This window comes from Vicugna pacos, chromosome 12 (assembly GCF_048564905.1).
Source record: "Vicugna pacos chromosome 12, VicPac4, whole genome shotgun sequence".
In the NCBI taxonomy this organism is placed as follows: Eukaryota; Metazoa; Chordata; class Mammalia; order Artiodactyla; family Camelidae; genus Vicugna; species Vicugna pacos.
In genome coordinates this window covers 11,941,651-11,961,926 of record NC_132998.1, presented here as the reverse complement: position 1 = coordinate 11,961,926, position 20,276 = coordinate 11,941,651, and the positions used below count along the sequence as shown (strand labels likewise).

General features: G+C 42.0%; 1 protein-coding gene across 3 annotated transcripts in view; it reads left to right on the top strand.

Annotated features, from left to right (window-relative positions):
• DIP2B (disco interacting protein 2 homolog B) overlaps positions 1–12,220 on the top strand; it is a 195,593-nt gene extending 183,373 nt beyond the window's left edge. For 2 of the 3 annotated variants that reach the window (XM_031683009.2, XM_072972814.1), the window contains exons 33-38: positions 77–138; positions 1,008–1,065; positions 2,686–2,760; positions 3,945–4,122; positions 6,066–6,189; positions 7,829–11,933. In XM_031683009.2, the coding sequence (XP_031538869.1) occupies positions 77–138; positions 1,008–1,065; positions 2,686–2,760; positions 3,945–4,122; positions 6,066–6,189; positions 7,829–8,081 (750 nt within the window). In that variant the 3' untranslated portion in view covers positions 8,082–11,933. Of the gene's footprint in view, positions 1–76; positions 139–1,007; positions 1,066–2,685; positions 2,761–3,944; positions 4,123–6,065; positions 6,190–7,828; positions 11,934–11,984 lie in introns of those variants that run through there. The other variant, XM_072972815.1, reaches the window with a different exon arrangement.
• The last annotated feature ends 8,056 nt before the right edge of the window (positions 12,221–20,276 follow it).

Below are 20,276 nucleotides of genomic sequence, written 5' to 3'. Positions count from 1 at the left end.
ATTTGAAAATGTGAAATATGGAACTAACATTCATTTAAATTTTAAATAAATAATGCATTGATTTGTTTTTCTTTAGGGAACCTCAGGGCCTGATCCAACTACTGTGTATGTAGATCTGAAAGCACTAAGACACGACAGGTACGGCAGATTTGTTTTACTTGTTTTTTGCTAGCGTTTCTGAGCAGAAACAATTCTGAGCCTCAAGAAAGCCAGCTCTCTCCCTCATTCCTTTTGTTAAAGTCTTTAAGGGGAGAGGAGGAATTAATTTTCATTATTAATAGCTCACAAGATTTACATTTATAAGAAAAAAACTTTAATTCCCACAGTTGCTGCACTGTTGTTTAATATTAAAATGTAATACTGGTGTTTTGTGACATTTGACATAAATTAAACTAAAATGGATAGATGCTTTTCTCTGGCAGTTTAAAAATAACTGAGACAGACGATAAAGAGGCAGAGTAGAGTTTTTGAAACAATACTTTATCTGAGCCCCAGGAGTAAAAGCCTTCCTCCTTATCAGCTCACAAATGAATAGTAGCTGTGTCCTAAGGGGAGCTCCTGGCCTGAGGGCTCTGGAACCTTCTCCTGGGTCCCTCTGACTCGGGCTGTGTTCACGGTGTGGCCCGTGGCACTGAGCCATCCTGCACAAGGAGAGCATCTCTAGCGCTGTGGTTCTCAGCCCAGGGAGAGTTTGCCCTCCAGAGGACATCTGACAATGTCTGGAGACATTTTGGTTTGTCACAACAAGGAGGTGCTGCTGACATCTAGTGGGTAGAGGCCTGGGATGTTGCTAAACATCCTACAATGCACAGGACAGCCCTTCACAAAAACTAACAGAATATCTGACCCAAAATGTCAGTGATGTGAGTTTAAGATACTCTGCTCTAGCTTGAGGAGAGACAGAGTAGAGGTCTTGGGAAAGCAGTGTATAGCTGTGGTATAAATGATGCAGTTGTTTTTTTAAAGGCTTGCACATACATAGTAAGTATTGAATTGTTCTTCTGCAGAGTTCGTCTTGTGGAACGGGGTGCCCCCCAGAGTTTGCTCCTCTCAGAGTCTGGAAAGGTAATTTGCTCAGTTAACCATTGGAAAGGTAGTCTATGTGGAGAGGTGGTTCATTTCAAAGAAACCTGAAGCCATATAATATATTAGTGCCCAGGGCAAGACTGAATTGAAATCTGGAGATAATTCAACAATTTCCGCTTAGCCAATGCTTTCAAATTCATATGGGAACATGAATAAGAAAAATACTAGATTCAAGCCTTCTTAATTTCCAGTTTTTTTTAATTCGATCAGCATGTTATTCTTATTTGACAGATCAGCAGAATTCAGTGTTCATTATATCAAAGGTGAAGAGATGAGCAACATTTAAAAACAGCCAGTTCTACCTTTGTTAGTGTTATAAGGAGAAAAATAGGGTGGCAAATAGAGGGGTGGGGTTTAATATCAGGGAAGACATACACATATTTAAGGTTAAAAGAGAAATCAAAATGGGGACGAGAGTATAAAGATATTTGAGAGTGACTTCTTAGATTAGAATGAGGCTTTAAATTGTTCAAGAAGAGATTTAGTCATTATCTAGTCCATCCAGAAGGCTGCTGTAACAGAATTCCATAGACTTGGGTAGCTTATAAACAACAGAAGATTACTTTTCCCACTTCTGAAGGCTAGAAAGTCCAAGACCGAGGAGCCAGCAGATTCTGATGAGAGATTCCCTAGATGGCCATCTTGTTGCTCTGTCCTCACGTGGCCAGAGGAGCAAGGGAAATCTCTGGGTCTCTTTCATGTAAGGGCACTGGTCCCATTCATGAGGGCAGAGCCCTAATCACCTCCCAAAGGCCCTGCCTCTTAATACCATCACATTGAGGGTTAGGTTTCAACACGTGGATTTCAGTCTATGGCAGTTTTGAACAATTTACTAATGAAAGAATCAAATCAGCATGAGCTGTCAAGTTTCTCATCCTTTTGAGGAGGTGGTGATAACGTGTCAGAATCCCTTCTAGTAACTCCAAAAGGCAGAGGGAAAATTGGTAAGGAATAAAGGGCTCCTGCCTAATGTATGCAGCAATGGATGAGCCCATGGGGAGTGTACTCTGGTTTTACTCCTCCATTTAAACCCTTGGAGGTGGAGTTGGGGTGACCTTACCATCTTGTCAGGAGCTTTAGTGAGGTGCCTGGTCCAGACGAGCAGGAGTGGCCCTTCTCTTCCTTCCTTGAGGTTTTAGGTATATGAGCCCAGATCATCATTGTGGGGCTTCTCAAGGAACCATACGCTAGAAACCCAAGATGAGAAGAGGGGTTGAGGCATGTAGAGAGGCCCTGAGCCATCCTTTAGGCTGGCACCACTGCTTCCTTTTCCCTCCTGAGGGGGACCCGGGCGGACGTCTTTCCGTTCTCCTGCAGAGCTGCCACCGTCCTCCCGTGCTCTTCAGGTCCCTCTGCCTCTAGCGCTCATTGTCACCCAGAGCGGAGGCTCTCAGGCGATCCAGTGAGCAAGATAGATTATGAGAAGGGGCTGATTTTGAGGCTGAATCTTGTTAAACCTCTGTCTCCACTGAGGACAGTCCCGTGAGCACCATCTCAGCTCCTGCCTTTGCACAGAGGGAAAGGAGGGTGGGTAACTACATTTCCTAGAGGTCATTACATTTAATTGAGGCCAGTCTTTGTGTTCTCTTTGATTCTTAGATTTTACCTGGAGTGAAAGTAGTTATTGTTAATCCCGAGACCAAAGGGCCTGTTGGAGACTCTCACCTTGGAGAGGTATGTAGAATTTTCCCCTTTACTCTGAAAAGTCAGCAGTGAAAGACTTTAATGTTCATATTCTAAAAGTCAGTGAAACTGTGAGTTTAGCTTTTCCCCCATTGTGAGTTTTCAAGAGTTTTAATCTTTCTCTGTAAGGCACAAGCTGCAGTGGACCAAAGAGGGAAATTGACACCAAGATGGAGAGAAGATCTGGGCACCCAAATAGAACCAGTCCCAGATTGTCCACTGACATTCCCTTAGCTCAGAAAGAAAGTGGACAAATTCCACCTGTTCCCACCTATTAAGGAGTAGAACTAGAAGGAGACACAAATACAATTTTTAAAATTTATACAAATTTTATATTCTCTTCCAAAATGTATCCATATTTTGTATTAGTATAAAGATATTTTAAAAGACTTAATTTTTCTTCCCACAGTCTTTGAGCGACCCTGGTATTTCACCCATAGCTTCCAGGGAGGAATGTCGTAGGTACAGAAGCCAGGAGGCCTGGGCTCTGCCAGTTACCAGCTTCCCATTATTGGGAAGGTTGCTTAACCTCTCAGGTTCCTCCCCCACAAGTAATAACTGCACGTCCCTCGTAGAATTGTGTGACAGTTAAATACATCAGTGCCTTTGTCGGCAGTACACATGGAACAGTGCCTGTCACACAGTGAATTCCGGTGTCACTGCTGTTGTTGGCTATTGCTGTTTATATCGTAAATCCAGACACCCTGCAGTGTTTTCCTGGGGGCTTTATAACCTAGTTTAGAGCCCAGAAATGATCCATTGATGTATCTGTGAGACGCTGGAAGAGGCTGAGAAATGAGCCAGGGAGGCAGCGTAGCCTCCAGGTTCAGAGCACGGCCTCTGCAGCCACCCAGACATGGGTCTGGGTCTCCTAGTTTCTGTGTCTTAGGTATGAGTTTCTTAAACTCCTGTTTTTTTCATCTGTGAAGTGAGAATAATAGTCATACACACCGTATTGTCACGTCGTGTGTGTCGGGATTGATGGAGGTAAGGCATGTGGAGTACCTCCCTCCCTGTTCAGCGCGTCGTCAACACTTGATGAATGTTGGCTGCCTTTACTGTTGCAACTGCGTTGTTGTTAATATAAATGTGAGATTAAAAAACCAAAGTAACCTGTCCCAAGAGAACTGCACTGATACTGGTGAAGCATGACCAGTCCCCCTTTCTTGTCGTAGATTTGGGTGAACAGTCCTCACACAGCCAGTGGCTACTACACCATCTACGACAGTGAAACTCTTCAAGCTGATCATTTCAACACCCGCCTCAGCTTTGGGGATGCTGCCCAGACACTCTGGGCTCGAACAGGATACCTGGGTTTTGTCCGCCGAACTGAGCTCACAGCAGCCACCGGAGGTACCATCCACACCGGCTCTTCCCCCTCATCCTGCTGTGCATTTCAGCCTCAGGCACAGGCTGGCCTGCTTCAGCCTGCTTTGGATTGTGGACTGTGTGTATTGAGTCATTCCCTTCTGTGATCTTGAACCCACACACAAATTTATATTCATTTGAAGTAAGACTTTGCCCCACGAAGAGTCCCTAGGGCGGAAGCACCAGGGCGCCCTGTTGGCCTCCCTGAACCATGGGTTAGCTTGGCCGGGCAGTCGTAGACGTGCGCCTGGTGATGGGTAGGTGCCCCGGGCAGGACGCAGACCCTCTGCCCAGTGGGGCTGCCTCCAGCCCTGATGGGACAGGTATTTCATCTTTTCATCCTCTACTCCTAATCCCTGAGAGGGAGTCAGCGTGGAGGGGCCAACGTCTGGAGTGCTCTGTCCCTTCGGGGGCTCACACTGGACGTGAGACTGCTCGCCCGGGCTCCCCAGTCAGCCTCTGCCCAGTTGTCATGCCTTCACTGCCATCTGCCCCCAGCCGTTCTTCCTGATGGCATTAGTAGCCATTTTCAGATCCCCAGCACTGACTGTATGGTGCACGTCAAGAACTGACCCAAATCACTCATTGGGCTTTAATGGCTGGAATCGAGCCAGGTCATTTCTCCTTCGCCTGTCACACGTGCTGCACACTGATCAGCTCCGTAGTCTCTCCGTGCTTCACAGGGAAGCAGAACGACATACTAGAGAAGAGGGAGGCATCGCTCGCCTGCACCCTGGTTTGAAGCCTCCCTCTGCCATTTCCTGTGTGACCTTGAGCCACTCACTGGACCTCTCAGTTTCCTACCTGGAAAGGGGGAGTAATAATGCTTCCTGCCTTGTCAAAATGATGTGAGATCATATGACATGATACATTCAGGTGCCTAGAGGTGCCTGGCACACAGAAAGCACTTCCTAGTTGTTAACTGCTGTGTTGCCATTGTTTTTGTTACTACAGTCATTATGAGTTCCTCTGGTGTCATGGGAACTCTGCTGGCCTTCCTCAGCCTCCTCTCTCCAACAGCTTCTAGCATTTGTTTCGCTGAAGTTTTCAGACATCTACTTTTTCCTGAAAATACTACATTCAGTAGACCTAGTAAAATCACCTCTCTTCTTCAAGATGCAGTACCTATGTAGATATAAATGTATACAGTATGTGCATAAAATCTCTTAAACAAAAAGAAAAGAGTGAGATTTCTGCCATGTCCTGGCTGGATCACAAGCCTATTAATAACCAGGACTATCTCTCCATGGATTCCTTGAAGACGTCTAGAAACAGTGACACATGTTCATTTCTTTTCCATCTTAAAATCTTCCCCTCCGTCCCCGACCCCACAGCCATCGTCTGGCTAATTCCTATTCCTCCTTGAAAGCTCAGCCAGCAAGGCTTCAGCTTTTCCCTCTCTGAACCCTTGAGCTGAGCTTGAGGGTGGGGCATGTCATCCTCTCCCCACCCCTCGGGCACACTCGGGTCACTGGGCTTCTTACCACAGTGCAACATCTGTTGCGTGTAGTTTCCCCCACCAGACAGTAAGTATTTTCAGAGCAGGAATTGTGTTTTGTCATCTTTGTCTCCCCAGCACTTGGAACAATTACTGTCACAGAGGAGGAGGAGTAGTAGTAATAATAATAATAATAGTAATAATAATAGCTAATATTTTTCAGCCCGTACCATGCCCGAGGCATCAATATTAACTCCCTTACATGGATTATCTTATTTAATCGGCACAGGAGCCATTTATTATTACCCCGTCTCACAGAGAGGAAGCAGGGCTCAGGGCCTTAAGTGATCTCAGGGCCCCAAGTGATCTATCTGCTTCTGGCTACACAGCTGGTGACGTGGCCAGCGGCCTGAACCCTGCGCTCCTAACCCCAGCAGTGCGTTGCACTCAGTATGTCTGATGAACCAGATCTCTCTGTTCTCTCCATCAGAGCGTCACGATGCCTTGTACGTGGTGGGAGCTCTGGACGAGACGCTGGAGCTGCGAGGACTGCGGTACCACCCCATCGACATTGAGACCTCCGTGTCTCGGGTCCACAGGAGCATTGCCGAATGGTAAATTCCCCTTCACAGAGCAGGTTCCCGCTTCGGCTATACTGTCGGTTGAAGTGGATCTGTAGTCAGCCATCTGTACCAGGTGCCACCTACAGACATAGATCTCCAAGGGCAACAAGAAAATAAACACACTGATTCTTGTCTCATCTGTCTGTGGCAGATGAGGCCATGGGGACACGGAAACAGGCTCCGTGGACCCAGTGAGGGTCTGAGTCCTTTTTAATGATTGATTCTTACCATTGGAAAGGACCTAACTAACCACCCGCCTCTAGCAAGTTGGTACAGTGTAGCAGGAGGGGAACCATGACTTTGTGATCAAAAGACCCAGCTTGCAGGCCCAGCTCTCCCATGGAGGCTGCTTTGCTTATTTGCAGATACCTTGTCTGCTTCTTCCTGATTATCAGGAGGATCAAATGAGAATGTGCTTCATAATCTATCAAATGGTAAGCAAACGAAAAGAGTCATCATTCTTATCTGGTGCAGTTTTCCCTCAGTGCGGGAATTCCCCCCACATCATCCCGCTAAAAGGTCATCCAGCCTCATGTTGACTAAAAAATTTCTTAAAAACTTTTTTTTAATTCCTTAAAATCAAAACCTTAGTTTTTACTGTTGTCTCTCATTCTGGATTCTTGACAGTACAGAATCCATACGTATTTCAGTCAGCGTGTCCTTCCTCGGGTGTTTTTTCCCGTGCAAAGTAGCCACAGCTCTGTAACGGTTGTTCGTGCTTTCCAGATACTTCTTTGTGAGCATCTTTATCTTGCTTTTGTCACAGTTTCTCCTCAGACCTGAATGATGCCCATGAGGTTTAAGAACAACACAGGGAAGTTGGGTGCCATGTTACCCCCTAATTTTAAACATTTGACTTTTGGTGCAACCAAATATTGTGTACATTTTTCTTTAACGATTGGGATCGATTTTTTTTAAGGCAGTTTAACACTGCTTACCACAAATCAGGTCATACATCCTAACCCAGCAATCCCACTGAGTATAAAGCAACTTCTACCTTGTAGCACAGTAAGGACCCTGTAGGGGCACTAAGCTCAGACGAGGCCAGGCCGACTCCCTTCCTGTTGGGTGTAAGAGTATAGGTAATAATCTTAGTTAAAGCTCTCTTATGTTGCAAATAACAAGAATTCTCTTCAAAAATACTTAAGCAAACGAGAGTTAATAGGAAGAGTACCTGGCCATCTCAGAGGTTCCTAAAAGTCTCTAACCAGCTCTGGATCTCAAAAAAGGATAGAAACTAGGGATGAGAGGGCCATCAGGAAGCACCATCTTCTCACGCTCTAGAGCCACGTGGGCATCCACTTCATTTTTTCTCTCCTCCCTGAAGAGCTTTTCCCTGAAATGCTCTGTATACCTAGCTACCCCAGAACTTCCAAGCACTCAAGTACATGTCCTCAGTTTAGGCAACCAGCTGACAGCTTTCAATCCCACTTCCAAACTCCCAAGAGATATTAGATGGCTCAGGTAATCAACTGTGATCACAGAGACAAGGTCATGTATTACAGATGTGGCTGATAGATAGCCTCCTGCTTGGATCCAAGGGAGAAGGCAGTCCTTGGGGACATGGGGATAAGTCTTTGGCAGACACTGTAGAAGATGATATGTTAATTGAATGTCATTGAACTTGCAGTGCCGTGTTCACATGGACCAACTTGCTCGTGGTGGTTGTGGAACTGTGTGGCTCTGAACAGGAAGCCCTAGATCTGGTTCCTTTAGTGACAAACGTGGTCCTAGAAGAGCATTACCTCATCGTTGGCGTCGTGGTGGTGGTGGACCCAGGTGTTATCCCCATCAACTCCAGAGGGGAGAAGCAGAGGATGCACCTCCGTGACAGCTTCCTAGCTGACCAGTTAGACCCCATCTATGTGGCTTATAATATGTGACCACCTTGTGGGGATTACAGGGGCCATCCTGCAAAACCACAAGGACCAAAGACTGGTGACTAGGAGCAAGCTTTCAAACGGTGTGAAATAAGCTGAGATGCTACACTATATCCTTCATCTCATCCTGTGGGATTCTGCAATCACATGACACACAGGAAAGGGGAATTCTGTGGTGGCAAATGAAAAAAATGTTAACAGCCTGTTAGTCATGAGCTTTGACATAGCGTGAGCAGCACGTTACTAAAGCAATTACATGCATGTTACATTTTTTTCATCTGTTGTATATACTTGTATTTTTATCTAATGTTGTTCTAGAATTTTGTAAGGGAGTTTAATGAATTCACATGAAGAGGGTAGTCTGAATTACACAGTTCCCCGCTCTGTACTGTATTCTGCCATTTTACCATAGTTAGACATTCTGCGGGTTTTGTTAACATGGAAATTACTCGGCTTACTTCCAGTTGACCCATAAGCAAATCAAATAACCCACTGAATATGAGAATGACTTTATATATAGAATTCTTGACTGTAAAACATTTTGACCAGTGTTTTAAACATGTAAATAAGAATACACTTAATTCACTAAAAAATTGAAGACTTGGCTTGTATAGTTGTAACAACTAAAGTAGAAACATTTCTACTTTGAGAGAATTTCAGTGCTCTCTTGATGCAGTGTAACGGAGTAGGTGACTGAAAAGTGCAGACTGCAGGTTTTGCTGCACATTGTACTATGTCTCTGTTGGCTGGCATATATTTAGTATAAACGGAAGCTGCCTATGTCTGTTTTTAAAGCTTGCATTCCCAGAATCAGCTTAAGCTTTTAGGAATTCAACCTATTTCTACCAGCTGAAAATCTCAGTTTAAAAATCAAAATGTTAGGAAAAAGCTAAGATTCATTAGAGCTCACCTAGTTTTAAGGAATCGCAATAACTCACTCTGGCCCGCAATGTTGAAACTGTCTTTCACACTTAAAGTGACTACATAAGAATTTAGAATTTCCCCTTTTCCAGGCCCATTGTAAGCTGTGTCTGCAGTTATACACATAGCTTCTCCTTTCTGAAAACTGAAGAGCATCCTCCGTTCTTCCAGTTCACGAGGGCAGAGAATTTAAGGACAGTAGTGATAGTCTGGGAAGGCGGTGGGATCAAGTCACATGGAGGCATAAGGGCGCAGAGCTACATATCTCAGAACTGACTGATTGGGATTGCCAAAATAGCCAGACTTATGCTGAAATAGGGGAGGTGTCTGATGGGTGCAAGAAACTCTTTTGAAATAACGGCGGTGCCCAGGCCAAGCGGACTGAGCCTGGGACTGAGTTTGGCCTCCGGCTCGGTTTCCTTTCTTTGGTCTGATACTTCATGTATTTGAATATAGTTGAATTTTATTATTTTTTTCTTACAGAAATATTTTTAAAAATTAAAAAAAAAAAACTCAAAGTGAACAGAGTTAACTTGTTAAATCAGAATGGTTCTCTTTGACCCACTCTGGTCTATTGTGTAAATATTTATTTAGACTATTTTAATAATACATATTATTTACCCCACTGTAACATCATGTAAACTAAATATGTTTTTAAACAATTTTTAAGACTTGTAATTACCCTGAGAATAAGGTTTATAATGCAAAGACCAGACCCTTCGCCACGGCAGCATTCTTGGGGGGCTGCCCTCACACAGTCTCCTGACTCAAAGCCACTTTACCGACTCCTTTTGACATAATCCTCTTTTTCTCCCAACTCATTCTCCACAGAGGGCAAGCCTCAAGGCATTTTCCAGTTCCAGATCTCTTTTTCTGCATTTTGGATGACATTAATTTACACATGATGGGAGAGGTTCTAGGATGCACAGAAAAAAAAAGCACTTGCGTTGGGACAAGAAATCCCAGTGACTAGCAACAATATGGCTCCACAGAGGAAACAGCCTGATTATCTGGAAAGTAATTTTCTTAAAACAATTTCTGATGATTCAGTAAGCAAAGCAAGGAATCCTGAGGATCTTCTAGCTCCATAATCCACTAGTTCTCAGAAAAAAAAATATAGGCAGAGTCTATTCTATGGATTTCCTTCATAATTTTTTCTACACAGGTTTGGGTGTCTGCTTGAAATATAATGTGAGCCACATCTGTCATTTAAAAATGTCAAGTAATCACATTTTGAAAAGTAAAGAGAAACAGGTGAAATTAATTTTAATATATTTTACTTAACACAGTATATCAAAAATACTATCATTTCAATATGGAATCAATATAAAAAATTATTGAGATGTTTTACTTTTTTTCATATTAAATATTTGAAGTTTAATATGTTTTAAGCACATCTCAACTTGGACTAGCCATATTTCAAGTTTTCAGTAGCCGCATGTGGCTGTTGGCTACCATATTGGACAGTGTGGAGCTATACTCATTCCTTCAAATAAAATACTCCGTTAATCTCAGAGTATGGCCAACTCTCAGTTACTTAGGGGCTGATTATGTAGTTTTATAGTTCCTCAGGCTTCTGATTTATTGTCATTTTTTTGCTTTCTGCCTTGTGGCTGCTTTATTTATCTTTTGTCCATCCCCCAAAGCTAGAGTATGCTAATGGAAGAAAGCCAAGCTATGTCTTTGGGGAACTGCACCAGTCATTCTGGTAAGGTATCCTCCGGTAAGGGGAAGAGATTCTAGTCATTAGCTTATAGGTGTTTGTGGGACCATCTGCAGATTTAATGCCTAGTCTGTTGCAGACTCGGTGAGAAAACTTCCTCTTGATGACACAATGCTCTTAGTCTTTCCACATTAGGTAGAACCTTTGTGGTTGAACCGACTCTTGAGACAGGCCCAAAAGGCCATTATTGATAGAAACAGCTTTGTCAAAACTCTGGAAGTCTGGAAGACATTCTGTCTGGGTTTTCATGTATATGAAAAAGAAAACTAATAGGAAGCCCCCATTTCACATAAGAGAAATCTGTTCCTCTTTAAGTTTTTAAAACTCTTTCTGCCTCTCAACAGAAGTAACCGAGATAGATGAGGAAGGGGCTGCCTCAGAACAAGTGCCATCTCCTGCAGCAGTGAGACCCTGGGAATGACCAGCATGTTAGTGGGCATCAGTGAATCCACAGTCTTTATTTCCTTCCTGCCTATTAAAGGGCCCTTGTTCCTCCAGTCCCAGGTCTTCCTGAAGTTGTGCTGCCTCAGGCTGTTTCGGGACCATTGCCTGTCTGTTGGTCATAGGAGTGAATGTCTCCTTAACTCTAGTCCCTGGGCAATGCTTGCTTAATGCTTTTGTTGAATCAACAAAGGGCCTGAGGCCTTAGCTTTTTTGTTAAGGTCTCTGCCCCAGGCATGGTGCTCAATATCTTGGCCAAATAAATTACTTTCCTTGAATATCCAGGAATCTTTAGACTAAAGCATTGAGGAGTTATCACCTCACCCTCAAACTCCAACATGATCTATGCCTTAGAGTTGTTTTTGTTGTCTGCTTTCATGTTAAAAGCAAGAGTATTTGGAGCAAGCTGCAGTACTCCAGATACACAATAGGCCTTTTCTTTATCATTCATATGACATTTCTGGTTTAGGTATATGTAGATGGGCCATGTTATTTGTCCAGAGGAAGAGAGTGTAAAGATATAAGAATAATTTTTTAGTCCTAAATGCTTTGTTTTGTTTACTTTCTGTCAAGATATTTACCAGTGTCAAATTCAAACTATAGTACTGTGTAATTATGTATAAAGTTTTTTTTTATTTATTTGAATTTAGACTAGATATACATTTTTAAATTTAACATCTGGCTGGACAGTGTTCTATTAACTCATTGAATGTGTTTCCTTTGTCTTGTGTTAATAAATATTGATGCTTGGTTGTGTTTAATGCTTCACACATTGGGAGCATTGATAAATTGGAATTAATTAATTTTTAATTTAACTTCAGATGGTAAGACCTGAAGATAGCTGGAGTGGTCTAAGGAAAATGGACACAGAGATCCGAAGTCAAAGCAAATCGGTGCTATTCAAGGAGGCCAGATCAAGGAACAACGCAGAATCATTATTAAAACTAGGAAGCCTTTTGTCAGGAACAGTCATATCTTAGTTTTCCTCCTACCCATGTGGCATTTTTGGTAGTTTTAAACTATTGATCAAAAATTTTAATTTTTTTCTAATGTGTAATTGGGCTGGATTTCATCTTTTCCTAAAGTGATACTTCATTTGCTCTTCCATTTCCTGGTTTCAGGAAACTTGATGAGAGTTTCCATCAAATTGTGCATGTTCTCAGACACTGAAACTGGCCTTTGGATTATGGTCCAAGCTATTCAGGCAGCTGAGAACCTTTTTCATTTAACACACATTTCTTGAGTGCCTACCCAACTAGGCACAAGTAACTGGGATAAGAACTGAAGCTAGAGAGAGAAAAACATCCAAGTCACTGCCCTCAAGAAGATAAAGGAAAACAGTACAGTGTATTAAAGGTTATGAGCAAAGGTGGACTGTGGGAGCAAATAGGATAGGCACCCAATCCAGTGACAAGGGAGGGTAAGTGAGGAATACATCCTGGAGGAGGTTGAACTGAGTTTTGAAGACTGAGATAGCTAGATAAAGACAAGAAGCAGGAAGGCAGAGCTGCATATTCTGGAACTTGCAATTCATTATTAGGATGTAGGATTTAAAGGGAGAAAAGTAAAAGATAATTATGGAGGTTTGAGCCAAGGAGAGCTCACTAAGGCCCTTTATGTGTCATGCTAAGAATTTTGGACTTTTATCCAGAAGGCCGAAGAGAGTTAATGAGATGTTTATAGCAAGGGAATAACATGTTCAGGTTTGCAACATAGAAAATTATTCTGGTAGATTTCTGACTTGGGGAGTTAAGTAGATGTGGAACCATTTACCAAGATAGAGAACGAAAGAGGAGGAATAGATTTGGGAAAGAAGATGCTGTGCTCCATTTTGGTCCTGTTCATTTGAGGTGCTATGGAACATGCAAGCGAAGATGTCCAACAGGCTGCTAAATATTTAGGTTCATCTGTTGAATCACACTTCTCCTGCACCAGCAGAGTGCTGGCCGAGAACTCGTTGTTTGGGAAACATCATTCTAAAAGTGGTAGTCGAAGCCATGGAATTGAATGTTAGTGCCAAGAAAGATCATGTGTGAGAAAAGGCTCAAAAATGAAGCCATAAGGAGTAAGAGCATTTAAAAGCTGGTAGAGGGAGAAGAATCCACAAAATGGAGAAGGAATGACTGGAGAAGAAATGACTGGAGAGATGCGGTCAAAACCAAGAAAAGGCTTGGGCATAGGAATTGTGGGAAGAATTTTAAAGAGGAGGAAGTGCTCACTAGTGCTGAAGGCTACAGTGAAGCTGAGTAAAGCAGACTGGCCAGCAGCTGCTGTATCTGGCCACTAGGCAGTCACTGGTGACCTTGGTGAGAGCAGATGCAATTGCAGCTGTCGGGGCAGAACCAGAAACCTTGTGCAGGAGAGGTGTGATGGGAGGTGTGATTGAACAAAGGCTACTCTTCCTGGAAGCTTTATCTGCACATAGGAAGGAAAGAGGTGGGATAGTAGTTAAACAAGGGGTGTAGAATTGAGGGAGGGTTTTTTTTTTTTAAGATGGAAGAAATAAAATGTTCCTGAGTAGAGAGGGAAAGTTCCCAAATATAGCAATGAGGGATAATTGACAAAGCAAGGTCACAGAGGAAGCAGGAGGGGTGAGGATCCAGAGAACAGGCTTTAGGGGAGGAAGCTTTTTTTTGTTTTTCCCCAAATAAAGCTATGTAGAGGCAAGATCCTGACAGAAGGAAGTTAGTAGAGGCCTATCTGATGACCTTTTTCATTTCTCTGAACCTCCATTTTCAGTGTAAAAAAAAGATAAACTTCAACAGTGACTAATGAAAATACTCAACAAAGCAAGAAATAGACTTTAATAGATCATCTATTACAAACCTACAGTAAGAAGTATTTAATGATGACGCTTTACAAGCACTACCATGAAAGTCAAGACTGTGGCAACTTACTGCCTATCACTGTTTCTATTCACCATTGAGATTATAATTAATAGTTAAGAAAAAGCTATATGAATTGGTACAAAAGAAGAAAAACATTAATATTTGGAGACTATATGACAGTCTAGAAAAATACAAAAGAATCTACAAATTTAAACAAATAGGAATTTAGCAAGATTGCTGAATACAAAATAAGCACAAAAATCAATAGTAGAAGTCTCCAGTTTATGATATTGGTGGACTTGACTTGGTTAGATAACCCTCCCAGAAATAGAAATAACTACGTTTGAAAGATGGGATGGAACATTTGTGTGTTTATGACTTTTTGTTTGAGGACATCCCCATTACTCTAAGCTGCTTCAGAAAAACATAAATTTACAGACTGAAGAAACTCAAGAAACCCCAAGTGGTATATAGAAAACCACACTTAGGCATGATCATGGGCAAACTGCTAAATTTCAATAAAGCAGAATCTTAAAAGTAGCCAAGGGAAAGTGACGCATTACATATAGGAAAACAATACAATTAACAGTCAACTTCTCTTTAGAAATAGTGGACGCCAGAAGAACACAGAATGATGTATTTAGAGTGCTGGAAGGAAAAAATAAAATCAATTCTGTACCTAGTGAAACCATCCTTCAAAGGTGAAGGTGAAACCTCAATCTGATAAAGACCATCTATGAAAAAACTCACTACTTAGACCACACTTAATAGAGAAGAACTGAATTATTGCAAGAAAGTCTGTTCTCACCACTCAACATTGAATAAAAGTCGGTTAGGCAAGAAAAAAAAAAAAAGGCATCCAGATTGGGCAAGAAAAATTAAGGCTCTCTCTAGTCTCAGATGAAATTACTTATATGTACAAAATCCTAAGGAACACACACACACACAAACTATTAAATGAGTTCAGCAAGGTTGCAGAATACAAGATCAATAAAAAAATCTATTTAACGCAATGAGCATTCCAAACATATTTAAAAACCAACTATATCTAAAATAGCATCAAAAGGAATAAAATACTTAATAAATTTAACCAAAATGCAAACTTGTACACTGAAAACTACGAAATCATTGATAGAAACTAAAGAAGATCTAAACAAATGGAAAGTCATCCCCTTGTTCATAGATTGGAAGATTTAATATTGTTAGGATGGCAATATCCCCCCCCCCAATTGATCTACAGATTCAATGCAATCTCTGTCAAAATCCCAGCGAACTTTTTTGCAGAAATGGACAGGCGGATTTTGGACTTCATCTGGAAATGAAAGGGACTCAGAATAGTCAAAACAATCTTGAAAAAGAATAGCCAAGCTGGAGTACTTACACTTTCATATTTCTAAACCTACTACAAAGCTAAAATAAGGAGAATGCGGTACTGGCATAAGGACAGACCCATCAGTCAATGAATAGAATTGAAAGTCCAGAAATGAAACTGCTCCCAACGCAGCCAAGATAATAAGTCAATAACTATTAATACTGCATCTCAGTGGGGAATGGTGGAGATAGTGCCACTCATAAAGATGTCAGGATTCAGAGGTAGTGGTCCCTGTTTAAGCTCTTTTTAATTCACTCTGCAGAAATTCATGGATCCTGGAGGACAGCAGTACATTACTGCAAACTCAAGCAAATAGTAGTCCTGATTATAGCTGTTGTACCTATATCTTTGCTAGATTAAATTAGTATTGTCTCAGGTACATGGTATTAGCAATTGATTTGACAAATGTGTCTTTCTATTCCAATCAAGAAAGAAAATCAGTTCTCATAAGGAAAAAAAAATTTAAATATGTGTGGTGATGGATGGTAATTAGACTTTCTGTCAATTATATCTCAGTGGTTTGTATACTGAAGGTGTTGGTAGGCTGCATGCAATCCAGAGGATGGGAAATCAGCTCTGTGAAGATGCAGAGGTCTCGTGACCAGAGGCATGCTGACATATTCCCTAAGAGCAAAAACAGATTACTGCATCTTGCATCCTCTTTCTTAAAGAAGGAAGCACAACCCTTGGTAGGCCTCTTTGGGTTCTGGGGACAACATATTCCATGCCTAGTAGTAGTGCTTTGGATGATATCCCAGGTGACAGCTTTAAGTAAGATTTGGAGCCGTATGATCTGGCCAGTCCCATAGTGGTGGAGGTGACAGTTGAAAAAGCAGCAGTAGAAAGTTTATGGCAAGACCCAATGGGAGAATCGCAATGCAAGCTATTGAAATTCTGGAGAGAGAATATGTCAGCTGTAGCAGAGAATTCTAAGCCTTTTGAAAGCAGCTTCTGGTGTACTGGGCCATGGTGGAGATGAAAAACTTGGAAAGTGACTGCATCTGGAACTGTCCATCATTGTCTGGATTCTGTCAGACACACAAAATCATAAAGTCAGATGGGCCCAACACCAAGCCACCATAAGATAGAAATGTTACACCCGGGATCAAGCCTAAGCAGGATCAGAGGATACAAGCAATATGCATGCACAGGCAACCCAGAACCCTCTGTTACCCACTGCAGTTGCCCCAGTGTTCTTCACTCAGCTCATACCTGTGGCCACAGCAGAGCACGGGGTGGCTCCTGCTGAAGCAGGTGGAAAAAGCTCATTTGGTTTATGGGGAGGAGGTGGGGATGATTGGCCGTTCTCAGGGGTGACTTTAAAAGGCAGTTGCAAGGGAAATCTTCTCAATAGGCAGATATTAAAGTGATCACCCATTTTGTGTAGAAGGAGAAGTGGCTCAAGGTGAGAATATATATGAGCTCGTGGGCAGTGGCAAATAGCCTAGCCAGTAGTTAGTGTCTTAAAAAGAGACAAGACTGGAATACTGGATACAGCAAGGTCTGGAGTACAGGTGTATGGATGGATATAGGGGAGGGAAGACAAAGAATGAAGATCTTTGCTTCATGTATCAATGACCACCAAAAAGAATTCACCATGGGAGAGACACTGAATATCCAAATAGACAAAATGATGTGGCTGGTTGGTGTCAGCCACATACGGAGCATCTCAGAATTGGCACAATAAGCACATGAATGGAATAGCTACAATGGTAGAGATGTAGGCTACGCAAAGGCCCAACAGCATGGACTCCTACTTACCAAGGCTGATTTAGCTACTGCTGTCTCTGAATGTTCAACTAAATATTGAGCCCAACACTGAGCTCCCAAGGTGGCACTCTTTCTAGGAGACTAACAGGCCACTTAATAGTGAGTTGACAACACTGGGCTTCCTCCATCCTAGAAGGGCTAGTGATTTGTTCTAATGTGAGTAGACTTACCTTTTCTGGATAAGGATTTGACTCTCCTGCCCTCAGAGCCTCACTGAGCATCACTACCTGGTAGCTTATAAAAGTGCATGGTACTTGCAGGCTGCTCTGACCGACATAAAGAAGATTTCACCAATAAACCAAACTTCAGTTCCAAGCTGTCTTGCTACAACTCTGTAATCATAATCTTGAAGGTAAATAATCTGTTTGTTTATACACTTTAACTAACACAATAACCAGTTCTTAACTGTTACAGTGTTTTACTAAGTGGAACCAGCTAGGAAGCTACTGCAGTTTACAATGTAAGAGGGGGAGGGTATAGCTCGGCGGTAGAGCGCATTGCTTAGCATGCACAAGGTCTGGTTCAACCCCCAGTACCTCCTCCAAAAATAAACAAACCCAATTACAATGTAAGAAACAACGGTAGCTTACACTAAGGTGGTAGTGGTAAGGTACAGAGAGAGGGAGGAGGTCACAAGGAAATAATTTCTCTTGTATCCAGTGTATTAGTTAGGACTCTAGAAACAACAGCAACCAAAGTAAGCAAGCTTAAATAGAAACATGCCATTCATTGTAAGGACAAAGGGTGGTTCATGGAACCTAAGGGCTGTGGCAGGCAGCAGGTTCTAGAACTGGGGCCTAGAAAGCCCCTGGTAGCTCTCTCAGCTCATCTGTATCGTTTGCAGATAGAAGAGGCTCATCACACAGCTCCTAAGCTTTAGGTTCATTTGCCTAGAGAAAGACTGATTTTTGTCCAAAGACACGTTTCCATAGGGGAGATTGAGGGCCCAGCTTGGGTCGGGTGCCCATTGCTGGTAAGATATGGATGAGAAGTGAGAAGTTCCTGTAAAAAGAGGGAGAGATGGACAGCCCTGTAGTTGTCCACTACTCCAAGGGCCTCACAGACTAGTTCTAGGAGTTCAATTCAAGCATAGTTAGCATGAAACAGCAAATAGTTTCAGAGCTAAGTTATCTGGGACAACCCTTTTATAGGAGTGTTAGCTATGGTGGTATAGTTGTAGTTCATACAATTCCCAGAGGCATTTAAGACCTATCCTTGGTTAGGTTTTCCTGTGTGTTTAGACTTGAGTATTGAAAAAGGACAGAACAAAAAGAAACAGAAACCATTAAGCCTATTTTTTAAGACCACAAAGCTTACATTTACTAGCTTTAACCATTTTCTGCCTTTTGAGAGGTGACCTGTTCTAGATACTGTTTCACAGCTCCCTAGTCCTCCACTCCAGCTCAGTCTTTTTGTTAACCCATGAGGCTTCTCAGGATGTGCAGCCACTTCATGTTTTCAGTCAAATTTCCAGGAGTTATATTGCAGTATCTTACATACTAATATCCAACGTTTATTTAGTGCTTATTCTGTGCCAGGCATTGGGTCTTAACTTTACATGTGTTAAACTCATTCAATCTACAAAACTCCACAGAATAGTGTTATTATTAAACCCATTTCATTACAACATCCCTCTCTCCTAACTAGAAAACTGGTCCAGAAGAGCCTGTGAGGTGCCACCACTGGCTGGACCAGTTTGTTTTAAAACAATTACCTTTGATTCTTGAAAATTACGTTTCGTTTCACTCTGCTTCCTTACTTCTGAAGTCAAAGACCTGTCCATCTGGTTTATAAAACTCTTTCTTCTTTGATAGAACTACCTGCATCATAACCCAGACTTTTTTTTCTCTTGTTCTTCAATTATTCCTCAAGGTTCAGAAGACTGGTAGGTACAGTTTGTGATTCTTGCATGAGAAAGAAACATGGACAGTGGAAATATTTGTGAGTGGCAGTGTTGCACAGCATATATTTGATTTAAACTCACGAGGCTTTACAGGTGGAAGAGGCGCTAAAGAAGGGGCAGTTCATATGCATTTTGAAGTTTTCAGTAAAATTTAGTTTCTTTTGATGGTTAACATTTTTCAGTCCTCCGACCTCTCTTGTACTCATCATTTGTTAAGCATTCTGTCTTCCAAGGAAGAAACAACCGAACATGAAAAGAATAACAAATTTACAACTAGCCTTGCAGCTATTAATATTCTGGGTTCTTTAATGACTGCGCTTTGTTAATAAGAAAAGGCTGATGTCTGAGAACCTCTTCTCCACTCCTCACCTTTATAGGGCACTTTACTTTCCTATGATATATAATATTTTGATTTTTTTAAATAACACTGAGACCTGGGATGAGTATTACACTTTCCCAATTTTGGTAAGAAGACACACTTAGAGGTTGGGTAATTTGCCTAATCAAAAATCTAAAGGGCAGTTACCTTTTAATAGGTAGTCAATGTTTGCTGACTGAATGACAATGGGTAAACATTAGTGAGTTCTTAGGGCTGTTTGGCAGAGTAACTCTTGAGCTTTAAATCACATAATCTGGCCCTAAAGGTCAAACCAGGAAGGGCTCTATCCACGGTATCAGTTTCCTACGTTGGCAATCTCAAACTAGTGAAAGTTCAGAAAAATTCTAGAACTTTTTGTTAAGAGCATACTAAAAGGTTGATCATTTGTTGTTTATTATCATTATAAAATCAGAAAAGAACATTTTGCAATGAAATGGGTAAAGAAAAAAATTCAGCATAATGCATCGGAATAATCCATAACTCCGTCTCCAAAAAGGCAGACACATTAAAAAATAGTTTCAAGTTTTTGTAATGTATTAGATGAATGACTGTGATTTTATTTTATTGTCTGTAACTTGTTTCTAGTTAAGCAATTAGGATAAATACAGCCCACCGGCACCTAGTGGGTGTGGTTTTTTAATCCTTTCACCTGGGATAAAAGATACAACTCTGCGCAGTTTAAAGGGATTAAAATTAGTCTGGGTGGTGAGGCCTGGGTCTTCAAGCTTCAGGTCGCTTTGGTCTACAAGAAGGGGATAGGTCAGACGTGGGTCAAGGCCAGGGACGACAGCTCTGGGCCAGAGCAACGAGAAGCTGAGCTCAGGGCGACGCCGCTAAGCGTAGAAAACCCCCCCCGCAGCG